This window comes from Megalops cyprinoides, chromosome 6 (assembly GCF_013368585.1).
Source record: "Megalops cyprinoides isolate fMegCyp1 chromosome 6, fMegCyp1.pri, whole genome shotgun sequence".
Taxonomy (NCBI): domain Eukaryota; kingdom Metazoa; phylum Chordata; class Actinopteri; order Elopiformes; family Megalopidae; genus Megalops; species Megalops cyprinoides.
In genome coordinates, this window is record NC_050588.1 from 22,699,255 (window position 1) to 22,721,643 (window position 22,389).

At 43.1% G+C, this 22,389-nt stretch overlaps 1 protein-coding gene across 2 annotated transcripts in view; it reads left to right on the plus strand.

Annotated features, from left to right (window-relative positions):
• The window catches only part of camk1b (calcium/calmodulin-dependent protein kinase Ib), a 48,730-nt gene that overhangs the window by 6,625 nt on the left and 19,716 nt on the right, over nucleotides 1–22,389 (plus strand). For both annotated transcript variants that reach the window (XM_036531071.1, XM_036531072.1), the window contains one exon: nucleotides 3,237–3,353. In XM_036531071.1, the coding sequence (XP_036386964.1) occupies nucleotides 3,237–3,353 (117 nt within the window). The remainder of the gene's footprint in view (nucleotides 1–3,236; nucleotides 3,354–22,389) is intronic.

A 22,389-nucleotide genomic window follows, 5' to 3' on the forward strand; every position in this document is an offset into this window, starting at 1 on the left:
AAATGCTTACCATTGCAGCACACTGTGGTGTGGTGATGCTTTAGAGTTAGGTACAGCAAATTTATATAATGAAAAGCAACCTATAGCGCAGTCAACTTCCATTGAAAACTTCCATTTTGTGCTCATCCTGTGTGGGAGATGTAGAGTGCTGTCAACAGCTCTGTGAGATATTCTGTGAAAGAGGACAGAAAGTCAAGAATGAAGATACCAGGAAAAGGCTGATTGGTTTGTTTGAAGACCCACATTTTTCATTGTAAAAGCAAAAAAAACATGAATAATTCCTTAAACAACGTGTTATGTAATTGGTTGAGTAACCCTGTCAATATGCGCTGCCGGCTGCAGTGTTGGCGGCGTAGTATCGCTGAGAAATCCCAGAATATGGGCTGAGATAAACGGGAGTTATTTTTGTCTTTGAAGCCCTGTGCTGTCTCCAGCTGGTTTGAACCGCAATTGCCGATACAGACCTCTTGTAGCTGGAAGACGCATTTAGCCTCTGCGTTCTTAAAAAATACAAACTGCAGGCTTATATTGAGGAAGCAGATATCCGCCTCTCCATTCCTAATGTACCAGTGTGCCAAATGCTCGAAGAGGGTGCTGAGCAGGCACACGTCATGTTTTCATTCGATCAAATCTGTCTCATGTGACCTTTGACTGACATCCAGTGCACAAAAACTGTATTGAGGGGTGGGTGTGCAAAATAATAATGTATATAGACACAACACTTAAGGAGAACCAAGAGCGGTTACCCCAAATGGCACTTGATTTAAATACTTGAATTGTAGACAGATGTCATATTAAACATGAATGAGACGTTGTTCTAAAAAAGGAAGTCTTCGTCCGTAGAGGAAGGAAAATGAAGGGGCTTGTGGTTAGTCTAACGCCAAGGGGGCGAGCTGCATGAGGAGAAACGTCTCAGTGGTCGCTATTGTTTCACTTTCTACAAAAGCCAGCACTTCTCCTCTTGCCTCCAGTGCCACATGCGTTTTTGTTGATGAAGAATGACCGTCTACAGCTTAGCATGTGGCAGATGGTTTCAAATTTTTTCATTGATTATGTGTTATGTTATCGTCTTTAATGCTTCAGTGTAAAAAACCTCTTTAAAACTGGAAACTCTGTGGAAATAATAATAATAATAATAATAATAAATATCTTCAGTACATATTATTATTATTATTATTATTATTATTATCACCTTAAAATATAAAGTAATGAGAAAGGGCCCTTTCTTAAGACTCATTAATATAATGTTATAATGTTAATAATATGTTAATGTTATAATCGAATGAAATAACAAACAAAAATACATTTGTGGTTATACTGGAAAACTACATATAATACAAATTGAATTGGAAATTGTTTGTGTAACTGTGTTAAGTGCATGCAGTGGATATCGACGCATGTTGATTGTAAGGATATGAAGGTTTTTTTTAGATGTTGCATATTTTCGTTATTTGGGAGGAGTTGCACATGACATTTGGCATGCTGTGAATGAGAGAAGCTGCACTGTAGAGGGTTGAATAGACCATGCTGCTATTTCATTGAGTAAGTATCTGTAATGCTTATTTGATATTTAATGATGATATTTTATCAGGTAATTACATGCTCTGAGATAAAGACAATTCATTATTTTTGTTGAGAAATTGTTTTAAATGCCATTATTTTTCAACCAAAATATTCATATGAGTATTGTTAAAGAATAAGAGAAGGCTCAAACATAAGTGCACTGGCTGTTCTTGTGCAGTAGACTTGCAGTTGTGCAGCTGTACTTGCATGTCAGGTGTCCAAGTGCAGTGCATCTGCAAGGGTCAAAATCAGTTAGTGGCATGATAAATACACATCAGTTGGAAATATAATGAAATGGTCTCTGAGATGCCCCATGGCTGTCTCATTCTCTCTTCAAATAGCTGAACCTTTATTTGCTGTGCAGGAAACTGGAGGGTGTTCACAGTCCACATTGTAGCTAAGCTGGTTCTGTCATAAATGTTTGTCTTTTCTGCATACTGGCAGACATATAAAGGCTGGACCAGTAGCAAAAATTGTAGGTTTTTCAGAAAAGGCAAGTCAACCATTTGGTTGGTGAATTTAATTTGATTTAATGTGGCATACTTAAGGTGTTGTCACAGGGCACTTCTGAGTGCATTGCATGGTGGGCAAGAAGAGCAACCCGACATGAACAAAACTGAACAAAGCACCTATATCGATGATATTAAAAACAAGCTCTGTTCAGACTGTGAGAGCAAGTGATGTCCTACTTTAACACACACAGTAATGCATAAAAAAGATTTAATTTTGTAACCCCTTCAAAAGAACGAAAGAAACCCTGAAAACATCAGTCAGGAAAATGGTAGACAATTTTCACTGCCACTAATTACAGCCATATATAAACCTTTAGAGGAAGTGTCCCTCGTCTGTTTAGTAGATCATAGCATTGAGTGTGTAATAGGTCATAGCTAATTTAAAAAAGAAACTAAGGTGTAATGGATTCAAGAGGGTTAATTTCAGACAGGTTCTTCATAGGGGATTGGCTGAGTATTTTAGTAGAGCAAAAGCAGCCCTCTGTGCCAATCAGAATTGTCTTGCATAGATTCTGATAAAAGTCATGTGTTATAGTGGACTATTTGCTACTGAAATAGTCTGCATTAATTCACACTGGTGAGGAAACTTGGTGGACTGCATTCCTGTGTCACCTGAAGCACGCTGTTGCTGTATTCTAAAAATATCATAATCCCTAACTTTGTAGGGGTATTTCACAGCTCAGGTTATTTTATTGTCCAGGTAAAATCTTTTAATTTTTTTGTCATATGCATTCATGTACTAGAAATGTATCATTGTTTAGCATGAAGCCTTAAAACGGGTTTGCTGCTTTAGGGGGTCATGAACTGAAAATTATTGTTACTATTTTGCCACATTTGAAAAATACTCTTGACTTGCATGGTATGAGTGTCATGTTGGACTTTATTGAGGTTTTTAGGGGAAATGCTTCAGTATTCATCAGTTCACCAACATAGTCATGCAAGAGTCATGAAACATGCTTTCTATTGTTACAGTCTTACAAAACATGTTGCTTAACTTGTGTCACTATATTAATTTATTGTATAAATACATTTTTGGTGACTGCAAACAAGCAGCGATTCAGAAAGGGTCTTTGATTCTCAGCTTAGGTGAGGGTTATATTAGTGATGCACTGTTTCAGAGACCTTTGGATCAGTGCTTTGCCTGTCTCTCCTTTCTCTCAGTTTTCCTGTGGCCGATCGGAACGACAGTAAGATGCCTCTGGGTGAAGATGGAAATGCCTGGAAAAAGAAAACCTCTGATATTAAGGAGATCTACGACTTCAAAGAAGTCCTGGGGACGTAAGTTCTGGCATCACAGTCTGTGTGTGTGTGTGTGTGTGTGCGCGCGTGTTCATTCTGTGGTATCTGTTTTTGAGTCATTTCTAAAAGCAGAGCTGTTGAGACCCATGGTGCATTTTTTCCTCTTGGAAGCAGGGGTCCTCCCACGCATCACAGGAAATGTCAGTGAAGGAGAACAAAACAAAAACAGACCCAAACTAAAAGCCATGTCTTATCTAAAACCATAGCAGGAAACTGACTAAAGGTCAATTTTACACTGACACTAGGAAGCGTTTTTTCACACGCAGTTATTAATGCGTGGAATAATTAACAGGGCTCATTTTGGAAGCTGATACTCTTTGAGTGTTCAAGACCAGGCCTGACACGGTGTTGGATACACTCTAGACAGTATGCAAAATAACAAGCCAAGATGGCCTCATTGTCCTGCTCTTGTTCTTGTAGTCTGTTTATCACATTTGTCATGACTGTTTTGTCTGCAGAATTTTGTGTGCTGGAGGTTCGGCATTTGGATATCCAGCATTTAGAAATGTTTCCCGTTTCTTGTTTGGACCACGTTCATGAGGTCACGCTGTTGGAATCGCTAAAAGATTCACTTTGTTGAATGTGTGTGGTAGAATGGTGGTTCTGTGATGTAATATGTGATGTAAGGTGGCTCGAAACCTCACTCTGTCAGTCATTATCAATTTATGATATTCAGTCCTCTGCTGTCCATTGGAGCCTCACTGTTATGTTTGACCATTTTGACCAGCACTTGTCAGTGAGTTTTTCTGACTTGCGATCTTCCACCATCAAAAATCAATCAATGTATTTGCTATATTGCATTTTTATAGATTTTTTTGTCACAAAGCACTGGGCAACATTGTCCAGAAAGGATTAAAAAACTCCAATGACTGTAGGGAATAACTGGAAAATTATTTCCTGACCCCATAAAAGGCAGGGATGTGGGAAGCACTCCTGAGGAACAGCAAACTGTGGAATAGAAACTAATGAATACTTGTAAGTGAAGACATCCATCAAATCGCTACATAGGTCCAGAGACTGCTAGGTGGCTGAAAGGATGGCTATTGGTGAGCTGTGATGGACTACAAATAGGCCAATCAGTAGACTGGAAACTCCCCTATCGCCTGATTTAGGATGGTGAGATGGTGCGGGGTGAGTGCTGTTCAGGATAACCTCTTAGTAGCAGGAGGCAGGGCTGCAGGTACGCTTATTGCTCAGATGGCCAGTCTCAGTGGGTTGCTACTGCTCTATGTTACTGAGGCTCTTCTGCCTGTCTTCATTGGTCTGTGGTGACTAGCCCACTCCAGCCAGTCACACTCTGGCTGTGTTAAGCTCTGTCTGGTTTCACAGCCTGATTGGCACTTTTATGTTGCTGTGTGCTCATGTTAACATAAAGAGTGTTAAGCCAGGGGAGATGATGATGTATGCAAACCCAGTGAGGTGAGAAGAAATGCGTATCACGTGAATCCTGTGATCTATTCCAATGCAGTTTGATGTCTTTCTATAGAATTACACATAACCTTTTATTCAGGGTGGCAATTTTTTTCCTCTAATTCCATTTGCTGTAATACGAGAGAATTTTTTAGCAACAGTCAGCTATACATTAAAGATTTGTATTTTTTATGTTTTCTTCTGTCCTGTTTATGCCAGTTTTATTTATTTTTGTATATTTAGTTGTTGATTCAAGACTGAAAAGTTAAGCACATATGCCCATCCATAGCATTTACACTAGTGCCGAACAGTTAAAAAAAAAAAAAAAAAATGAAATTATTTTGCCAGAGTGTGTGTTTTGGGACTGAAAAATCTCAGAGATGTAGTGAAATGGAAAATAATTTGATACATATTTTACGTTACGTCTTCAACAGACTATAAAACATCGGTAAGGAAATTTCTAATTTTATGTTAAATGTGTTTAAAATGACATAGAATAGCACGTTTGGCACTTGGTGCTTGGACTGACGTCCCCAGAGGATGATCATTCTTTTGGTGAGTTCAGTCAGTCGGGTCTTGGCATTGGTGCGCCCGATGGTTCCAGTGTGGCCCCAAGTGAGAAGTTAAGTGGAACATATCCAGGCGACCTTTTCCCCGGCGCCCAATGACCCTGCAACCAGAGAAATCCTAACGAGATTAATACGGAGCCATCCCACACGGGGAAGAGGGGATCCCGCGTGGCTCCCGGGAGGAAGGGGGATAAGTGAGCCAGCAAGCGAGAAGGGAAGGGGGACGTGTGCTCTGTGCCGGGCCTGCTGGGTAGCAGCTTTGCTTAGGTGGCTCTATCAGTGTGGGCACAGAGAGTGCTTAATCCCGTCTGACACGGCCTTTCAGCGATTTGCAGCACCCACCCCGCGGCAAACACCTCCCAGACACCCTGCCTGATGCACAGCGCGGGACGGAGAGCCGTTTGTGATGGAGCTAGCAGAGAGGGAGAGATTCTGGAGCACAACTTGTCGCAATACCAACGTTGATCTTTCTGTGTTGACGGTTGTGGTTGATCCGCATGTGAAGTTGTGATGCGTTGACAGATGTTGACCAGAGCGGGTTCCCGTTTCATGGTGCTGTGTGACTTTATGTGGTCAGCATTTTCTGAAGTTGTGTACACTGGTGGCAGACATCTGTCGGCCAAATTGTTATTTTAAACATCGGTATCCGTATTGCCCCAGAATTTCACAATTGGTGCATCCCTACTATTTATGAATGATACAGAGAACAAAGGGAAATTTAGTTGGCCTTGATGAATAAGCTGGAGGTCCCTAGTGCAACAGCCTTAAATAAACCGGGATTTGAGCCAAGACTTTCCCTCAAAACTTGAGGCAAGTTAAACAAAGTTTGCATCTCTCATCTGTGTCTAAAAAAAGATTCTGTCTGCTTCTAACTTCATTAAGAAGTTACTGCATGTGTTGTCTGATGGAGGCCAAAATTGATTCAGGTAATAAGACTGAAGTAAACCTCTGCAAACAACTCAAACTGAGTATCAACTATGTCATGTCTTGGAGTTTTTTAAAACTGTTAGTGAAGCATCTGTTTTTTTTAGTTTTGATTAGCACATGTTACAGCACATTTTAGGGCCATAAACCTGTTAATACTCGTGGAAGGTGGACGGAAGCCAAAATATGTCTCCATGCATGTACAGCTTAGTGAAGAAAACGGATTATGTTTCAACAACCTAAGAGAAAATGTTACTGTGTAGCTGCATGCATGCACTGGATGAGTTAGAGCTGTAACCAGGGTTGACATACGAGGGATTAATGTGTTGATGGAAAGCTTCTTACTTTTTTAAAAAGCAGATTACAGAATTGGTTAGTTGGGTTAGTCCAGAGGATCTGCAGTGAGAGTTAATTGATTTATTTTTGACAGATTTTCTTGGATGTATCCCATATGCAGGAGTGTGTGTGTCTGTGTGTGTGTCTGTGTGTGTAAGCATGTGTAAAGTTCTGCTGTTGATTTGCTGCTGCTTGAGTCCTTGGTGTGAAAAGGCAGATCGTTACAGACACTAATGGGTTCATGAAATGTGATTTGTAATAAGCTCCAGCTTTCCCTGCAAACAAGGTCCTGCTCCGCACATTCATAAGCTGTGTACAGTGTGTTCTCAATACAGATTTGCAAGAGCAATTCATTGCTCACCATTGTGCTACTGAAGGGGGGATTTTGTTTGCTTTTTTTGAACGGGATTGTTTCAGACGCGTTATGCTGATATCCAGCCCGTGGGAGGTGGGAGCCATCAGGTCACATCAGCCTCGTATCACCTGGTTTGTGCTGAAGACCTCATTCCACAGAAGCGATCATATCTGAATGGCCCAGCTCCCGAGAAATGCTGCAGGGAAACTCAAATCTCCTCCCATTCCAAAGAACCAGTTATTAGTTATTTACATTTTTCTTCCTTCCTGTATCCTGGCATGTTGGGGCCACTGCAGATTAAAAAAATACAAACAAGAGAAAATGCCATTCAAAATGCTGCGTTATGTAGCCAGGCACAAAAGGGGCTTTTTTTATCATGGCTATTTTATCACGTCACTTCTGTGGAAACAGGTGATCCACACCCCTGCCATTCTGTGGTTCTTGGCCAGCCTTATGAGAAGGCACTGTGAGCTGTTCTGTGATATTACTCATTAATCAAAACACCCTTGTTTACCAACCCAAAAACATTTGATATGTGATGGAAACGAAGGCCCACATCATGAGGAGACCATAACTGAAAGTGGAGGAATTCTTCAGGTTACTGTAGCTAATTGCATACCAAGCCAAAGGCTCTTTAAAGGCTGATTTTGAATGTGTGGTATGTCCAACCGTAAGTGCCTTCTTCCTGGCTGGATGCCTCTGTGGTCCATTTTTCTGCAGTTTCTGGGTTCAAAACAGATCGTCAGGCTGGAGCAGTTAAACTGGTTGTGAACTGCCAGCCGATTTGCTCTCAGGAATTAACCTCCTGTTTGTCCTGTTTGGTTATCCTTTGGTTCCAAGTGCCATTGCTCCACACCACCCTGCTAATGGAATCATAGTAAACTCATTATGCAGCATAGGTATTTAAGTGGCTTATGTGTATCCTTGTCCTTCTGGCTAACAGAACTAGCAGTCTCCCACTTTAGGACTTGATGTGTGCACATTTATTCTGACTCCTTGCCAGTTGTGCACTCGTGCCATTATATGGCATGTGCAGATTTGCAGAAGTAATTTTTGGTTGGCACTGAATGAATGATTAATGTAGTAAGTTCTTTTTTTTAACTGAAATCTGTGAATTTATTATGATTGTGAAGGCTGCAGCATAAGTGTTTTTTGGAATCATTCTGGGTCAATGTAAGGGGTACGTGAGTGTGCGTGCGTGTGCATGTGCGTGCACATCCATACATTTGTGGCGGGATGGGGGAGGTTGTTTGACTTAATCCTTCAGTGAGTTTCTGTAAAGTGTGTTTTGCCACTAATAGAACTGATTCTGCAGCTTGCAGAAGGTTTACTGGGCTGGCCAGAGGATTTCCATTTATAGACCTCCCCATATGATGGGCTTTCCTGTGTGGTTGGTCGATGCTGCAGAAACGGAGGGCTCTGAGCAAAGCTTCTGCCCACAAGATGTCCACCCCTGCTTGTGTTATTTTATGGTGTGAAATACACACTGGACACACAACCTCGTAATACTTGAATACTCTGACCTGTCTCTGAGCTTGCCTACGTGTTAAAATTTTAATAATAATTTTTAGATAATAATTTATTCTATTTTATTTGTTGCTTTATATGTATTCTTATCCAGAGCCATAAAAAGACTTTAAAGATGATCAATTTGTAGCGCTGGATATGTACTGGAATACTTCAGGTCAGATATCTTACTGAGGAGTAAAATGGCCACAGCAGGAAGTCAAACCCCTGATGCTTTACCACTCCACTACACTGCTTCCTCTGCAAAGGCAATTATTACCCTGTTAAACATATTTGTAAAAATGTAGAAGAACGGGCATTGTGTAAGAATTGTAGGAATATACTGTAAGAAGCTCAAACGCATGTGTCTGTCTTTGTCTTTGACATTTCTTGCTGAAGAGAGGCAAAAGACTGTTCTGGGGAAAATAATAAGGTCTTCACAGTCCGCTTCCCGATTCCTCAGCAGCAAGAAGATTCCAGATGAAGATGTGTATTCGACAGATGTGTTTTTTTCCAGTCGATCAGTTGTCCAGCCTTGTTTATGGAAAGATCACTGGCTCAGTGCATTGCTCAGCAGCGAGTTTATAGTGGGCCGGTTGTCTTGGCAACAGGAAGAGACACTTTCCATATGGACTATAACAGTCGCTATGGAAACAAAGTTTTTATTTTCTATTAATAATTTGGTCTGTGAATGTATCGGCTTTGTTACGACATTGAAGTCCCTCTTTGTTATATTGATTCCGAATTCCCCTACCCCCCACCCCCCTCAGAAAAAAAGTGGGATGTGGATTTAGATATGAGTATTTTCAGCTTCTCTGGGACATATGAGGAGGGGGGCAAGGGCCAGAGAGGAGGAGGTGGTGTTTTTCCCTACCATATAGTACAGTTGTCAAGACAAACAGTTCCTCCCTGCCAGTACCCTTTCACTCTACCTCCTCCACACCTCTTACCCTCAGAACATTGTCTCTTCCCCTCATCTCTGGGTCTCTGTATTCTTGTCTCTGTGTGTTTGTGATTATTAATGTCACTAAATTATCATGAGCTTCGTTTGCCAAAATACAATAGCTGGCTGATCAGCTGGCACTCAGAAATAAAACGGCATTGTTTCTTTCTTCTAATTCATATTAATAGAGCCACACTAGGTCTTCTGACTTCATTACATTAACAATGCAACCCTGTCTTCATCAAATGATAATCAGGCTTATTTTTATTTATTTATTTTTTTTGGCAGAATGTAAAAAACTCAAATCAACACAGTGACTACAAGACAAACAGTCCCCCCTCACTCTTGCAGCATTTGATGTGTCCATTGAAGAGTGGGATGGTTGTAAATGAGTAAATTAACATGGTTCTTACATATGGATCGACTCTCACAATTAAACATAAGGAAATGAATTAGGCCTCTGCTCGCTGTGGTCCTACCAAATCTCATTAAATAACCTAAACATTTACACACTTACCAAGTTACACACTTGTACTTTCTTACACACAAATGTGCACATACACACACACGCTTGTCTCCTCTTGCACGTCATTGCTAGGAGAGTCAGAATTAATGACGACCCGTTTTGCAGTCCTCTAGTGGCTCTGTTTGCTGAGGATGTAATGAGTCAGAAGAGTAAATATTTGTACTGTAGACTACTGAGTCTACTTCAGCAAGTTTATCTCATTTCCTGAACGAGCTACTTAAACTCTGGCCTTTTAAGTAAGACCATTTGGTTGTTCAGATGCCTTTTTGTATGTTCATGGAAACTATTTTCTGAGTTTCAGAAGATACGCCTTTGGCTCTGTGCTTGAGGAAAGAATTTCTGGGGAATTGGCTTTCATTATGCTAAATGACATGTAGTGCTGTTTTTACTGTAAGTAATTAGGACATTACGTGGAACTGTACATTTTCTGTGTGCTTGGCAGGATTTTAAACAGAAAATCATTAATGGGATGCACAGCAGTGGCCAGCACAACCACATAAATCTCATTTCTCTCAGGGAATGCTTCTGCTTCACAAAAAATGGCGCCTTGAGTGGAGTCTCCAGGCGGTTTAACTTTCGAATGTCATCTTTTTCATATTTTCATATTTCATAGAATAGGAACTCAATCACTGTGAGGGATGGAGTATTTTAAATGTGAGTCCTTCCACAGAAGGCAGCTTATTGATCTGGTCTGGTGGTGACAGTGTGTATTTTCCCTGTTGTGTGCTGACAAGCAAGTCATGTAGTTAGTAAACGCACAATTTATGTAATGCAATACAGTATGGTAATGTGATTTGTTCTGACAGATATTATGTTACATTGTTATCTTTTTAAGTAGAAGTACAACAAAATCATGACTGAAGTTCTCTGTGAATGTACAAATTTTAGTAGCCCAATACCTAAGGTTTCTAACCATTTTAGAGGACGTTCAAAATTGAATTGGGCTCCAGCTGACAGAAAGAGTATGGTTTTAAAATGGTGGATTCAAATGACTCCACAGAAGTGGAAAACAAATAGTATATTTTTGGCCAGGAGACCAGGGGTCACTGTTACTTTGTATTTGTCCAAAGCTCACATGAAGCTACAACTGTGTGCAAATGTGTTTGCTTGTGAATGTGGTGCACACCATGACATTCAAATGCCAAGAGTCCATCCCTTATATCACTCTTTCTCCTTGAAGTGAAGTTACGTCATGGCTGATGACTAATCTGAAAATAACGTAATGCAGAACCTATCTGGGACATACTCACAAATATCACCCTAATGCAAGTGTAGGATTATTTTAATACATGCTATACAGACTTTACCACTAAGAAAAGTTCATATCTTCATGTAATTTTCTTCATGTCATTTCCGTCTGGCTGAATGATGGCACAGCTGAAGAGAGTAAGGGCAGCTTCTAATCCTTTTGGAAGCTGGCATGTGAATGTCAGAGCACTGCATTTAAAGTGAGAATGTATATATAGAATTGTCAGGAGTTATCAGGATGACCTTAAAATGAAACAGCATGCAAACATCATCATAATAATTCTGAAGCACCCGGGACATGGTTAAAAAACCTCTATCATATTGTACGTGTATGTGTCAGTCTGCTAAGCAAAATTAAACAGTCAGGTAACGTAATCCGATTGCATCTTATTAAAATTGCTTTTCTATCAAAATGATGAGCTGGACCAAAGTAATTGCAAGAGATGTGAAAATGGTTTATGCTGTATTTGTAGACTTAGATGAAGCTGTGTTCAGCTTTGATTTATTTTCTGAGAGCATGGGGTAGCTAATACACGGAATTAGCCAATAACTAATAATAGTTACCTGATTATCTGGAGTGTGTCTGACTTCTCCTCCAGCAAGGGCGGAGTCATTCTATCCCTGCACACACACAGGTGCTTCTCTGGCAACCCTCAGGTTTTTAACCAGCTGGTGGACATGTCAGGGATATCACAGCCCCTGGGGAAGGCAAACAGTGCTGTGCCTTTCATATCATGTCCCAGATAATGGGGTCCCTCTGCAGCCAGAGGATGCAAAGGGAGACGACTCACAGCCAGATGAGCCACCAGTAAGACCTCCAAATGAGGCTGCTAACGTAAGGCACCTGTGATATATTACAAGCATGATTCGATTTGCCAAACGATACGTTCAAACTTTCTGCTTGAATTCAATAATGAAATGGATGACATTGATCACATAATATATGTGTTTCAAATTTTAACACACAATGGGATGAAACAAACCCAATGTCAGCTGTTTTGTCCCCCCCCCCCCCCCCCCCGCTATTTAAGCGTGTTAAACAAGACACGTTTATGACTGTGAGAATCGCTCTAAGCTCTGCTGTCATGCCGCATAGAGATGCTGCATTCACAGCACTGCTGATTTCCTAAGCCACTTGACACGGCACTGGGAGATCCCCAAAACCTTTTTTTTTCTTCCTTTCTTTTTTTAACTCCCTTCAGTCTCAGTAAAGTTGTTCTTGGCATGTTGCTGTGAGGCTGCAGTATTATACACCCAGTCTGAAATTCACACCTCATATTTAGAGGTATAGAGTTGTCATATATCTAGAAGTCCGGGGTGTTATTTACACAAAATCAAACACTTGTACACATATGAGGGAATTGAGAACACTTGTAATTTATCGAGAAGGATGTGTTCATATGTGTTTCATATGCATGGCCCGTAGATCAGTCGTACGCATATTTCTTCTACATCGGTGTTGATACATGAGTCCCCTGGAGTGCTGGTGCTGCTGCTGCAGGATAGTGTACAAACTGAACTCTGTGTGGCTTACGGTGACAGTGATGGCTCTTGGAAGTGATGGAGTCATTATGCTGAAGATACTGTACAAGAGAAGGGTGACTCAAGTGCGTGTGTGTGTGCGAGCGCATGTATGCATACACACACGACTGTGGTTTTTTGTCGCCCTATAATATTGTGCTGTGTTCCTAAAGGGCAAAGATAGAAGGCAATGTTTCCTGATGTGTGTATTTAGTGGAAATATGAAAATGAAATATTATTGCTCATAGCAGCCATGAAATGAAACCTCATGTGCGTGAGTGTGTGGCCGCTGGGGCTGCGGGCAGCTCTCGCTGGCCATTTGCTGTGGTGCCCCTCGGCTTTGTGTTCAGGGAAAGGTGCGGTGCTGCGAGGTCGTCCTTCCCCCTGCACTTCCTCCTCTGTGTCCAGCGGCCGGCAGGGTGATGCAGTGCTCCCACCTCCTGCTGACCTGGGCAGGGTGAAGGGGCAGGAAAAAGTGCCGGTGCCATCATATATCGTTCAACTGATGGATGGCCCATTTGGACAGCATTAATCAATTGTGGCACAGGGACACGTGTGATAGAAGTGATTGATATTCAAACGGTGCTGGGAGTGGGGGGAAAAAAACAGTTGTCAGGAATTATATTTATCTGCTCAACAGGCTTTTGGTCCACAACCAAGGGGTCATTTTCAGCATGAAAGCTGACCTTCCCAGAACTATGAGCTTATTTGCACTATCCCCCCTCGACTGGTTCCCTAGCTCTTGACTCTAAGCAGCTGTCTCAGAAGACCCCAACACTTGTTATCTTGATATATCTAGAACACACTGTGAGGAGCATGTGAAACTGTATATTTTTAAAATCACAAATATCTCATTAGCAAAATTAATTGTGATAAACAAAGACTTTACTGTCATTTTTTTCCTGTTCCACTTGAATGCATTGAACCTTATAAATGACAAAATTGAACACCTCCACCCCTGGTTTGGCCCCCAACCCCGGTTTGGCCCCTCATTTGCCGTGGGGTGAGTTTGTAGGGGTCGGGGCTGCCCCACGTTGAACCAGCGCTCCTCTGTGATGTTAAGCACTCGCTGGATGTGGCCACTCTTCAGTGCTTGACGATGCTGGAGAGTCCTCTACAGTGGAGAGGGAAGTGCTTTTGATGGCTTTAGAGGGAGAGGAGGGGCAGCCGTAGAAACAGAAAGACCAGATTGTTCGCAGCTCTCTCTTTGATGTGCGTCGTGCTGTCATGTCAGATGTTGCCTCTGAACGGGCACGCAGGGAACAGCCCCGCGCAGCATGACTTTGTGGAGTCACAGCGTATGGAATATATGCGGCTTTGCTGTTTTTTTTTTTTTTTTTTTTTTTTTTTACAGATTTAGTCTGATCCAGTGTAGCCGCCGGCCTCTTGAGTACATTGCTCTGTGGCCTGTGATCGATAGGGCCATTCCGGTGAGTCTGTGTGTACGGGCGCAGCAGCAGCGTGGTGCTGCAGCTCCACGAAGGAGGTGGGTGAGAGAGCAGCTGTCTCTTTCTCTCCCTCACCGTGGAGAAATACGTGGGAGGTGTCTCACCTCATCAATTATTTAGCCCCACCCCCCATCTTCACACCAAGCTGTCCGTAACGACTCTGCCGCTGGGTTATTTTCCTGTGAGCGCCGGGCCTGGCAGCCCGGGAACCATTTCTGAGGAAATGGGTGCTGAGGAAGGAAGCGATGCCCTCCCTCTGGAGCCTCTGTGTTTGTGCGGGGCCATGGATACTCACTGTTTACCGAGCCCATCTCTGTCCAGCGGAGCAGCTGTGCTGTCCATATGCGCCGCTTACTTTCACTTTGCCTTTCAGGGCAGTCGCTTTAATTGGCTACTGAGACACCTTCATTATAACAGCGCTCATTAATTTCAGTACAAATTGCACACGCTGTAAGCAATCAGGTTCTCGTGTGCCAGCTGTGGTGCTGTGTGAAACCCTCACCCAAAGTCTTTTCTTTAATAGCTTAATAGCTACATGTTTGCAGGACACTTTTGCTCTCTGTCATATAGAGGGAGTTCTAAGTACTAAGTACGTTTGTGCAGTTTTTCAGAACTGCTCATCATCTGCATTGTCTGTACCAAAGTGGACATTGCAGCAGTGCCTTCTGGGATGCTGGTGCTTGTACACAGCAGGGAAGATCTGGTGGTGGGGTGGGTCGGTTCCTGGCGGATGTGCCCCCCGCGCTCCACCACCCCACCCTGCAGGGCTGATGGATGGGGTGGTGGCAGGGGGGGTCCCGCCCACCACACTGGTAGTAAATCCAGTGAGGCCTGTCCCAGCCAGGCAGGTGGCTGTGATTTAGTGGAGCCCCTTCCCCATCACTCTCTCCCTGCTTCATCTTCTCTTGGTCCCCCCTTTCTTCTCCTCCTCCCAGAGGTGCTATTACCACTAGGTTGAGCTGTAAATTAAGGCGTAAAAATGCATTACCCTTGGCTCATTGTAGACATGCAGCTCTTCCCATTGCAGCTGATTGATGTTGACCGCATCAGTCACGTCATGCACACTTTCTTCCGGTGTGCATGGGGTCTTTTCCAAATCCAGCGTGCCCAGTTCTGTGGCTTTGCCTCCATGTTGCAGGAAGCCAGCGGAGCTTTGATGTTCATTTCTATAGTGTGACTGCGCAAAAGGAGGCCCTCAAAACCTTATTACTGTAGCTGCGCCCTGATTTGAGCGATTCAAACGTCAATCCACCTGCAGACGGCACACTTCTCAGACCTGGAGGGCTTGAGGCCTGGCTGGGGAACAGAGGGGACAAAGCTGACTGGAACGAGTCGGGCAACCAGCCTGTCAAGTTGTCTTGCATTTTTAGTTCACTGGAGTAGAACTGTAGCCAGCACTTGCATTTTAGTTGTCTCTGATGTGTATCTGAAGCCACGAGTTGCCTGTGATGTGTGAAAGAATGAGAACATGGGGAGAGAAACTGTGCCTAAGAGAGACCGACCAAGACTGAGAGAGAGAGAAAGAGAAAGAATGTATGCAGAGATTGTGACCGGGCAGAGAGGGTGTGGAGTGAGAGTGAGACAGAGAGAATAGAGTGATCTGGGGCAATTTGCTTGTTTATTGAGACACAGGTGCAGCAGTGCTTCTGTTTTGGTAACAAGATGAGACTGCAGGTACCACGTGTGTGTATGAGTGCACACGTGGGTGCATTTGTGCGTGAATGAATGTCTTTGCATGTGCTTATGTATGTGTATGCACTCCAGTCACAATCTATTGGCAGAGAGAAAAATATCATTAATGCTAAATACAGGGTTCATATTTCACCAAGCACACGTTTGTGCACACAGACAGTATATACCTGCAACTCGTTTTTGTACCTTAAAGCGATCAGAGACCGGCAAGTGAAGAAAACAGATTGTCTTGTCTCCTCTCGCTAATTTTCAGCAGCTCTGAGCTCCTCTAGTGCCAGTCATGTGACCTGCAGCCAGGAGGACAGATTGGCTGGGGGCTGCATATGCCCTTTGGGTTCTGCACTCTTCTCAGTCGGTCATTTTTCATACATATTACACAATATGAAATATGATGAGCCTGTCCTCTAGAATTATCCAGTCTCCAAAGCCACGCAAACAAATTGTTGCACTGAAATGCGTTGAAAATCTTAATCTGTTTTTTGTTTTGTTTTTGATCCTTTTGGTTTAAATGGGGTGAACTGTTACAGTTTTCATTGGTCATTGGTAAGACCCTTGTGTACATTCATTTCCTGTGAATTTCATGTTCCTTGCAGTAAGGAATATAATGTGGAAGAGGAGGTGTATCATGCATCTGAACAAATGTTTTTGATATCTCTGTGCTGTGGTAAAAATCACACTGAATGTAGGCAGAATGCTTTCCTATGTATCTGCTTTGGGTGCTGTAATGTTACAGGTAAACAGGACCCTTGCAGGTTAAGAATATTCATGTCTGAGTCCTGAGTGGTATTTCCTCTGTATAAACATGAAGATTATTACATTATTACATCCCACATCCTCCTAATAGCACTGTGGATGCTCGTGAGCTGCTGATTAGAGTGCACCTCTTCTGTTCTCTGCCAGCATTTGGGAGTGAGCTCTGTTTGGGCTGTGGTGACCAGGGGCGAGCAAGGGGGGTGGGGGCTGTGCGTTATGGGAAAGGGCCGTGTAGAGGACTTTGTGATCCCAGGGGAGTGTAGAGAGAGGGTCATAGCTCCGCCTTTCTGGAACGATTCTGTTTGAGAGTTAATTTTGGGGCCTTCTTTTAAAGTGCCCCCTGAATTTACTGAGCAGATATGATCAGCATTTGTCCACCTAATTTTATGTTTTTCTATATTTATTTCACTTGTCCCTGTGGCAAGTACAGAGGACAGTGTGGGGCACAAAATCCAGTTTAAATACAAACATATTTCCAGGTACTTACTCACTGCTGAGCGCAAATTAACAGTGTCCCAATTATTTAAAAGTAATTCAGAAACTTTACTAGAAAAGCCACAAGCCTAAACCAATTTAAAACCAAAATGGATTTGTTTGGCATAAAGCAGTGTTATGCATATGCACTTACTTTGTCCACCTGTTTGCTCATGAAAAGCACAGAACTGCAAACTTGCCATTACAGAAAGGTCTTGTGGACAACACAAACACAGGATGAGAACCCAACAATGTGTTGGAAACCAGTCTGCCTGGTTCTGCCATCCATGGAAAACTGTGCTCCTTCATATCTTCAGATGTATGATCCTCACATTGTACTGTGTTGGAGATCTCAGTTATTTAATACATTGGCAGACTCTGACCATGACAAACAGCGATATAGTTGTAATTCCTCCGTAGACAGTGGCATCTTCAACACCATCAGCACTGTCACAGTGACTTTCCTTTCCTCCTAACGCTTACCTTGGTGTGGTTTCCGTCTTGTTGCTTAATGTCTGAAGTGAGTTAGGAGTGGATCATTTTAGTGCAAGCAATAGCACTATTACACTTTCTGACTCAGATTAAACAAGAGGCCACTCTTCCCTCTGCACTGCAGTATATTTGGTTTATTACTGAATGTCAGCTGTCCTGCTCATCTGTCATGGCCTCTCCAGAATCATCAACAGAAGAAGCATTCCTTTAGTGTAGAAATTTGAGGGTACAGGATGCTGTTTGGTCCGGATAACCACACATGTATTCTGCTCTTTACGGTATAGAATAGAATAGGAGAATAGGAGTCCCCACTGCCGTTTTTCATGGGACTCCAATGATGCACCATACACCCGAGAGATACATTGTTTTGTTTCTCATAATCAACAGTCCAGGAATGCATTTATTTAAATCACACGGCAGGGAATTCAGAATCTGCCTTGCAGCGATGTAGAGACATCTTAATTGTTTCCTGGTTTCTGGCATTTTAAAGTTTCTGTCGCTGGTCCCCAAACACCCTGCAAATGAGATACGAAGTCAGCCAGAAGGCCTCAAGGTTTCGGTCGGGGTCCTCCTGTGTTTTTCCCACGTTGTGTCTCCCTGGACCAGATTCCGCAGGCTCATTAGGAGCAGCTATTAATTTAAACCACAGCATGCAGAGGTTTGCTTGACTCATCTATTCATGATCCCAGGGTGACCCTCGGGATGGACGTTATCTGCAGTGGTGACATTCACCACATTAGACCATGTCCTCCCCCCGTTTGTCATGGAGGCCCGCTTTCTTGGGGGGACTTTGCGAGCATTCACAGTCCGCTGTTTTCTGCGGCCGATTCACAGGATTCGGCTGCATGTCTCTGAACATTCAAACACCCCACAGCTGCCACCTCACTTCCTGTTTAACGCCGTGTCAGTACACCAGCTTAAGTGGGAGAACTAGAAGGCTTTTGTTCTTGGTTCTCTCAAAAACCCACACAGGAAACGGGACCCAAATTGTCTGTAAAGGGTCACCCTTTGCTTCTGTTTAGAGTCTCTGCGATCAAACAAACCGCAAAGTCTGAAACTCTGAAGAACACCAGCCCCACCACCAGAGAGGTCATGGCCCTCTCCACACCTGCATTGAAGCCCTAATCGTGGTCTGCTCCTGGTGTTTTTTCATGTCATGTAAGGTCTTCTCGTTTTCCGGATGTAGCTGGCTGGTTGTGGGGGGAGGAACAGCATTTGGCACTAAGGGGTGCCTAAACCTGTTATGGTGGGGTGGAGTAGTCGTCGCCTACTTTCAAAGTGTACGTGCCTGAACTTGGTCAGAACCATGATTATTTAAAAGCATGGTTTCATATACTTGGTGCAGCATTCAAAGGCTTTCCAGTCTGGATTTGCTTTCACCCAGCTGGAAGCGTGTGAACACTGAGACTCTTCTCTGCGAGGCAGATCCGGTTCCACCCTGACACCGGCCCATCTGCGGAAATCAACTGTCACACCATCACTCCTCCTCCTCCCCCTCCCCCCCCATTTCCAATCTCCATACTGTGTCCTGCCATGACCCCAGATGAAACACCCCCACAGTCCAGCATAAAGGCTATGGTTTGAGGACTGGAGGATTAGGCTTTCCCCACAGGTGGAAGGAGGGGAGGGTTGGAGCTGTAGGAGAGGAGGAGCAGGAGGAGGTGGAGGAGGAGAAGGTGAAACATTATGGCAGGTGCAGTGTTGGGAAAGGTGACAGACTGAGTTTGGCACATCGGTAGATGAATCCCCTACAGTTCCCCCGGGAGGTGTATTATGCTGGAATGTGGCTGGGGTGAGATGTTTCTCCGTAAGCCTCCTCCAGATAATGCGCCAGGCAGCCGCTGACTGAATACATTCCTCTGATTGGTGACTAAAGTCTTGCTTATCTTTTCCAAGCAAGGCTATAATTTCACATGCAAATGCTCCAACAATCAACTAGTGTGCTCTGTGCTGTATTGTTTTCTGAAGCTGTTGAGATAAGTAGCAGTGCTGAGAATAGGACTTTCTTAGGAGGGAGAGTTGAAAGGTTTCCAGAGGAAGACTACTGTAGGGCAGAGAACCTCGGGTGCTCTATATTTGTTTTTGAGACATGCTTGAGAGGGATATGTTAAAAAGGCATGTAGAAAGTACTGTGAATATCACCAGTTAGTTTTCTTTCACACAGGCAGAAAAATGTGTGTATTTTTTTAAATAACTGTATTGTTGATTTGATGCAAAAGTGCATGCTGGCCTTGTTGTGCGGGATGTGGATTCTTGTCTGATTAAGTGCTTCATTTGAGTTGCAGAACTGCTGCTTTCTTTCTTTGGGAGACGCTGTTTAAAAGCTCAGTAAGTCAGACTGCAGTGAGGGAAATGGCGTGCCGATGCCAGGCGCAGTGCTGCAGAATATGTGAACATTCTGTACACTCCCTGATGTGGCTGAACCCATTGCACGCCACTCATTCTGGTTTTACCATGTTGAACCATTGATGAAGTTTCTCCTTCCTTTCTCTTGCACCCAGTCCAGCAGAGCTGCGATGATTTTTTTTAGGTTCTGTTCTCATTGCATCACTGTGCACAATTTGCCGATTACTGCACTTTTATTCTCAAAATACACTTTTGGTTGAACATGAATAAAGGCATCTGCCCAATTAATAACTTATAGCAATGAAATGTAAGAAAATATGAATAAATGGCTTTGGTTCACAAATTCCTTTGCTTAGCAGTTAACTATTATAGAGGAGATCTTTGTGGTAGCAGGCATGATTTGGTTATGTAGACATTAGCTTTGAATACAACTTGTGTTCAGTTTTAACACTGCCAGTATGCAAATACGATGGTCAGTGGCAGGGATGAGAGACATGGAGAGGGAAAGTCCCGGATTAATTTACATGGCACAGGAGAGTGCAGCTGTTTCTGTGCTGCTGAGTGCAAGAAAACTGTGCTGTGCTGCCTTAAACATGATAAGAAAAAAAACGATCTTGCCAGTCTCAATTTCTCCCCAGATTCCCCTGTGCTCAACACCAGGAGAATAGTTAACAAATTGTGTTCTTACCATCCGTATGAGATACGAGTTAAGGATGTTGAATTATCTTTTTGTGCGAATGTGAAAATTCTCCATGGCCCACTCTCGGGGTCTGCTGTGCTATTAAGCAGTTTGTCTCCGTTGTGGGTGCAGTATTTTTTTTGCCACCGTGTGATGAATTCAGCACAAACCGTTGAATGTTGTGAAACAGGCACTGCCTCCATTTTAGTCAAGTGCTGTACCATGTGACCTTTCATTTGTGGAGAGCGCTTGGACTCATTAGTGTTTTTTTTTTTTTCCCTCCTCTGGTGTTATTTGAAATTCTTTTGATGCACTGCAGTCATTAAAAATCACAGGCGAGAGAAGGCACCACCGTGCTCCCTGAGGGTTGCCGTTAGAGACGGAAGCCCAGCAACACAAAGTTTTCCATTTAGAACGCCATTTAGAGAGTGAAACAATGATTTGATGAAGTTGTCAGGATCATTGGTAAATGCAGTGAAAGCCCTCTTTTTGTGTGAAATGCACAATGTTGTTCTTGTGTTTAAAAAAAGAGATTTCAAAATTCATGATTTGTGAAATTTATGGTTTGTTAGTGTCCATGCTGTGTTAAATATTGTTCCTGTTTGGAATTAAAATCTGTTGTTGTTTGCTCAGTATTTCATACTATCATACAGATCTGTCTATGGCAATACTCTGTCACCTTCAATTTTATGTGAGGAATGCCTTTTTAAACATCTTAATGGCTTGACCCTCTAACTGTCAGTAAAAAGGCAAATCCTAAATGCATTCTAGCTGTTCTCATTGATCGCCCCTTTTCCTTGTCCCAAAGCATTTATGTACATTCCTGCGGTATCCCGGAGAGATTCACTGGAACACTGGTTTGTCCTCGTTTTTCTGTGGCTGCAGCTGCAGGAAGCTGTAGGAATGGTGGTGTCCCTCATGCACTCACTGGCTGAGTTAATGGCTCCCTCAGGAGTAATGGTAGTACTCTGCTCTACCACTAGATTGCGACAAGGGTAGTAGTTGCATCTTTGTATTTAAGTGAAGCTCAACTGGGCCTTTTCTCTTTAAATGTGAGAAGTAAGTAGGGTATGGAATGCAAGGGGTTGATGCATTCCACTCAGCCCTAAGAGGGCTGATTTGTCAGCCAGGTTGAGATTCGACCAAATGCTATGAAGACCACAGTGAGCGAGCACCTTGGTTGAACGTCTTATCAGAAAGACAAAACCTCCTAAAGCACAGTGTACAAGGACATTAGCTCTATTCAGTCCAGGGGAAGAGTGCCCCCTACTGCTAACTGACTGTCACCACTTCTGCAAGTGGTATGTAAAAAGAATGGCTCATTATGCAGCTGTGATTGGTGTCTGGTCAGAAAGAAAGTTTCTGTGTTTGTGACTGCAGGCTGCATGTTAGCAGCATTCACGCTGTATTCAGGCACATTTCTTCACACCTTAGAGTCCTCCCCTTATGTTGTGGGATGATTTTTCCTCCCTCAGCCTGCCTGCCTGCCACAAATGGAAAAATAATTTGGTTTTGCCATAACTGTCCCAGTTTTATCATAACCCTGAATGTCAGTTTCTTAGTCAGCAATGACTGGCTTAGCGGCATTGTTGGGGTCGGTCGGTGTCTGTCTGAAAGGCAGTCTCTCCGTTTGCTTTGCTTGACGGAGACTACAGGTGCAAAGTCGTGTGTCTGTGTTTTTGTTTTTTCTTAGTATAAAGCCTGTGATCATTAACGAAGCAGCTCCTTCTCCCGCCTGGTTATAGGAGTGGCAGACTTCCTGATAACGACGGGCACATCCTGTTGGGAGCAGC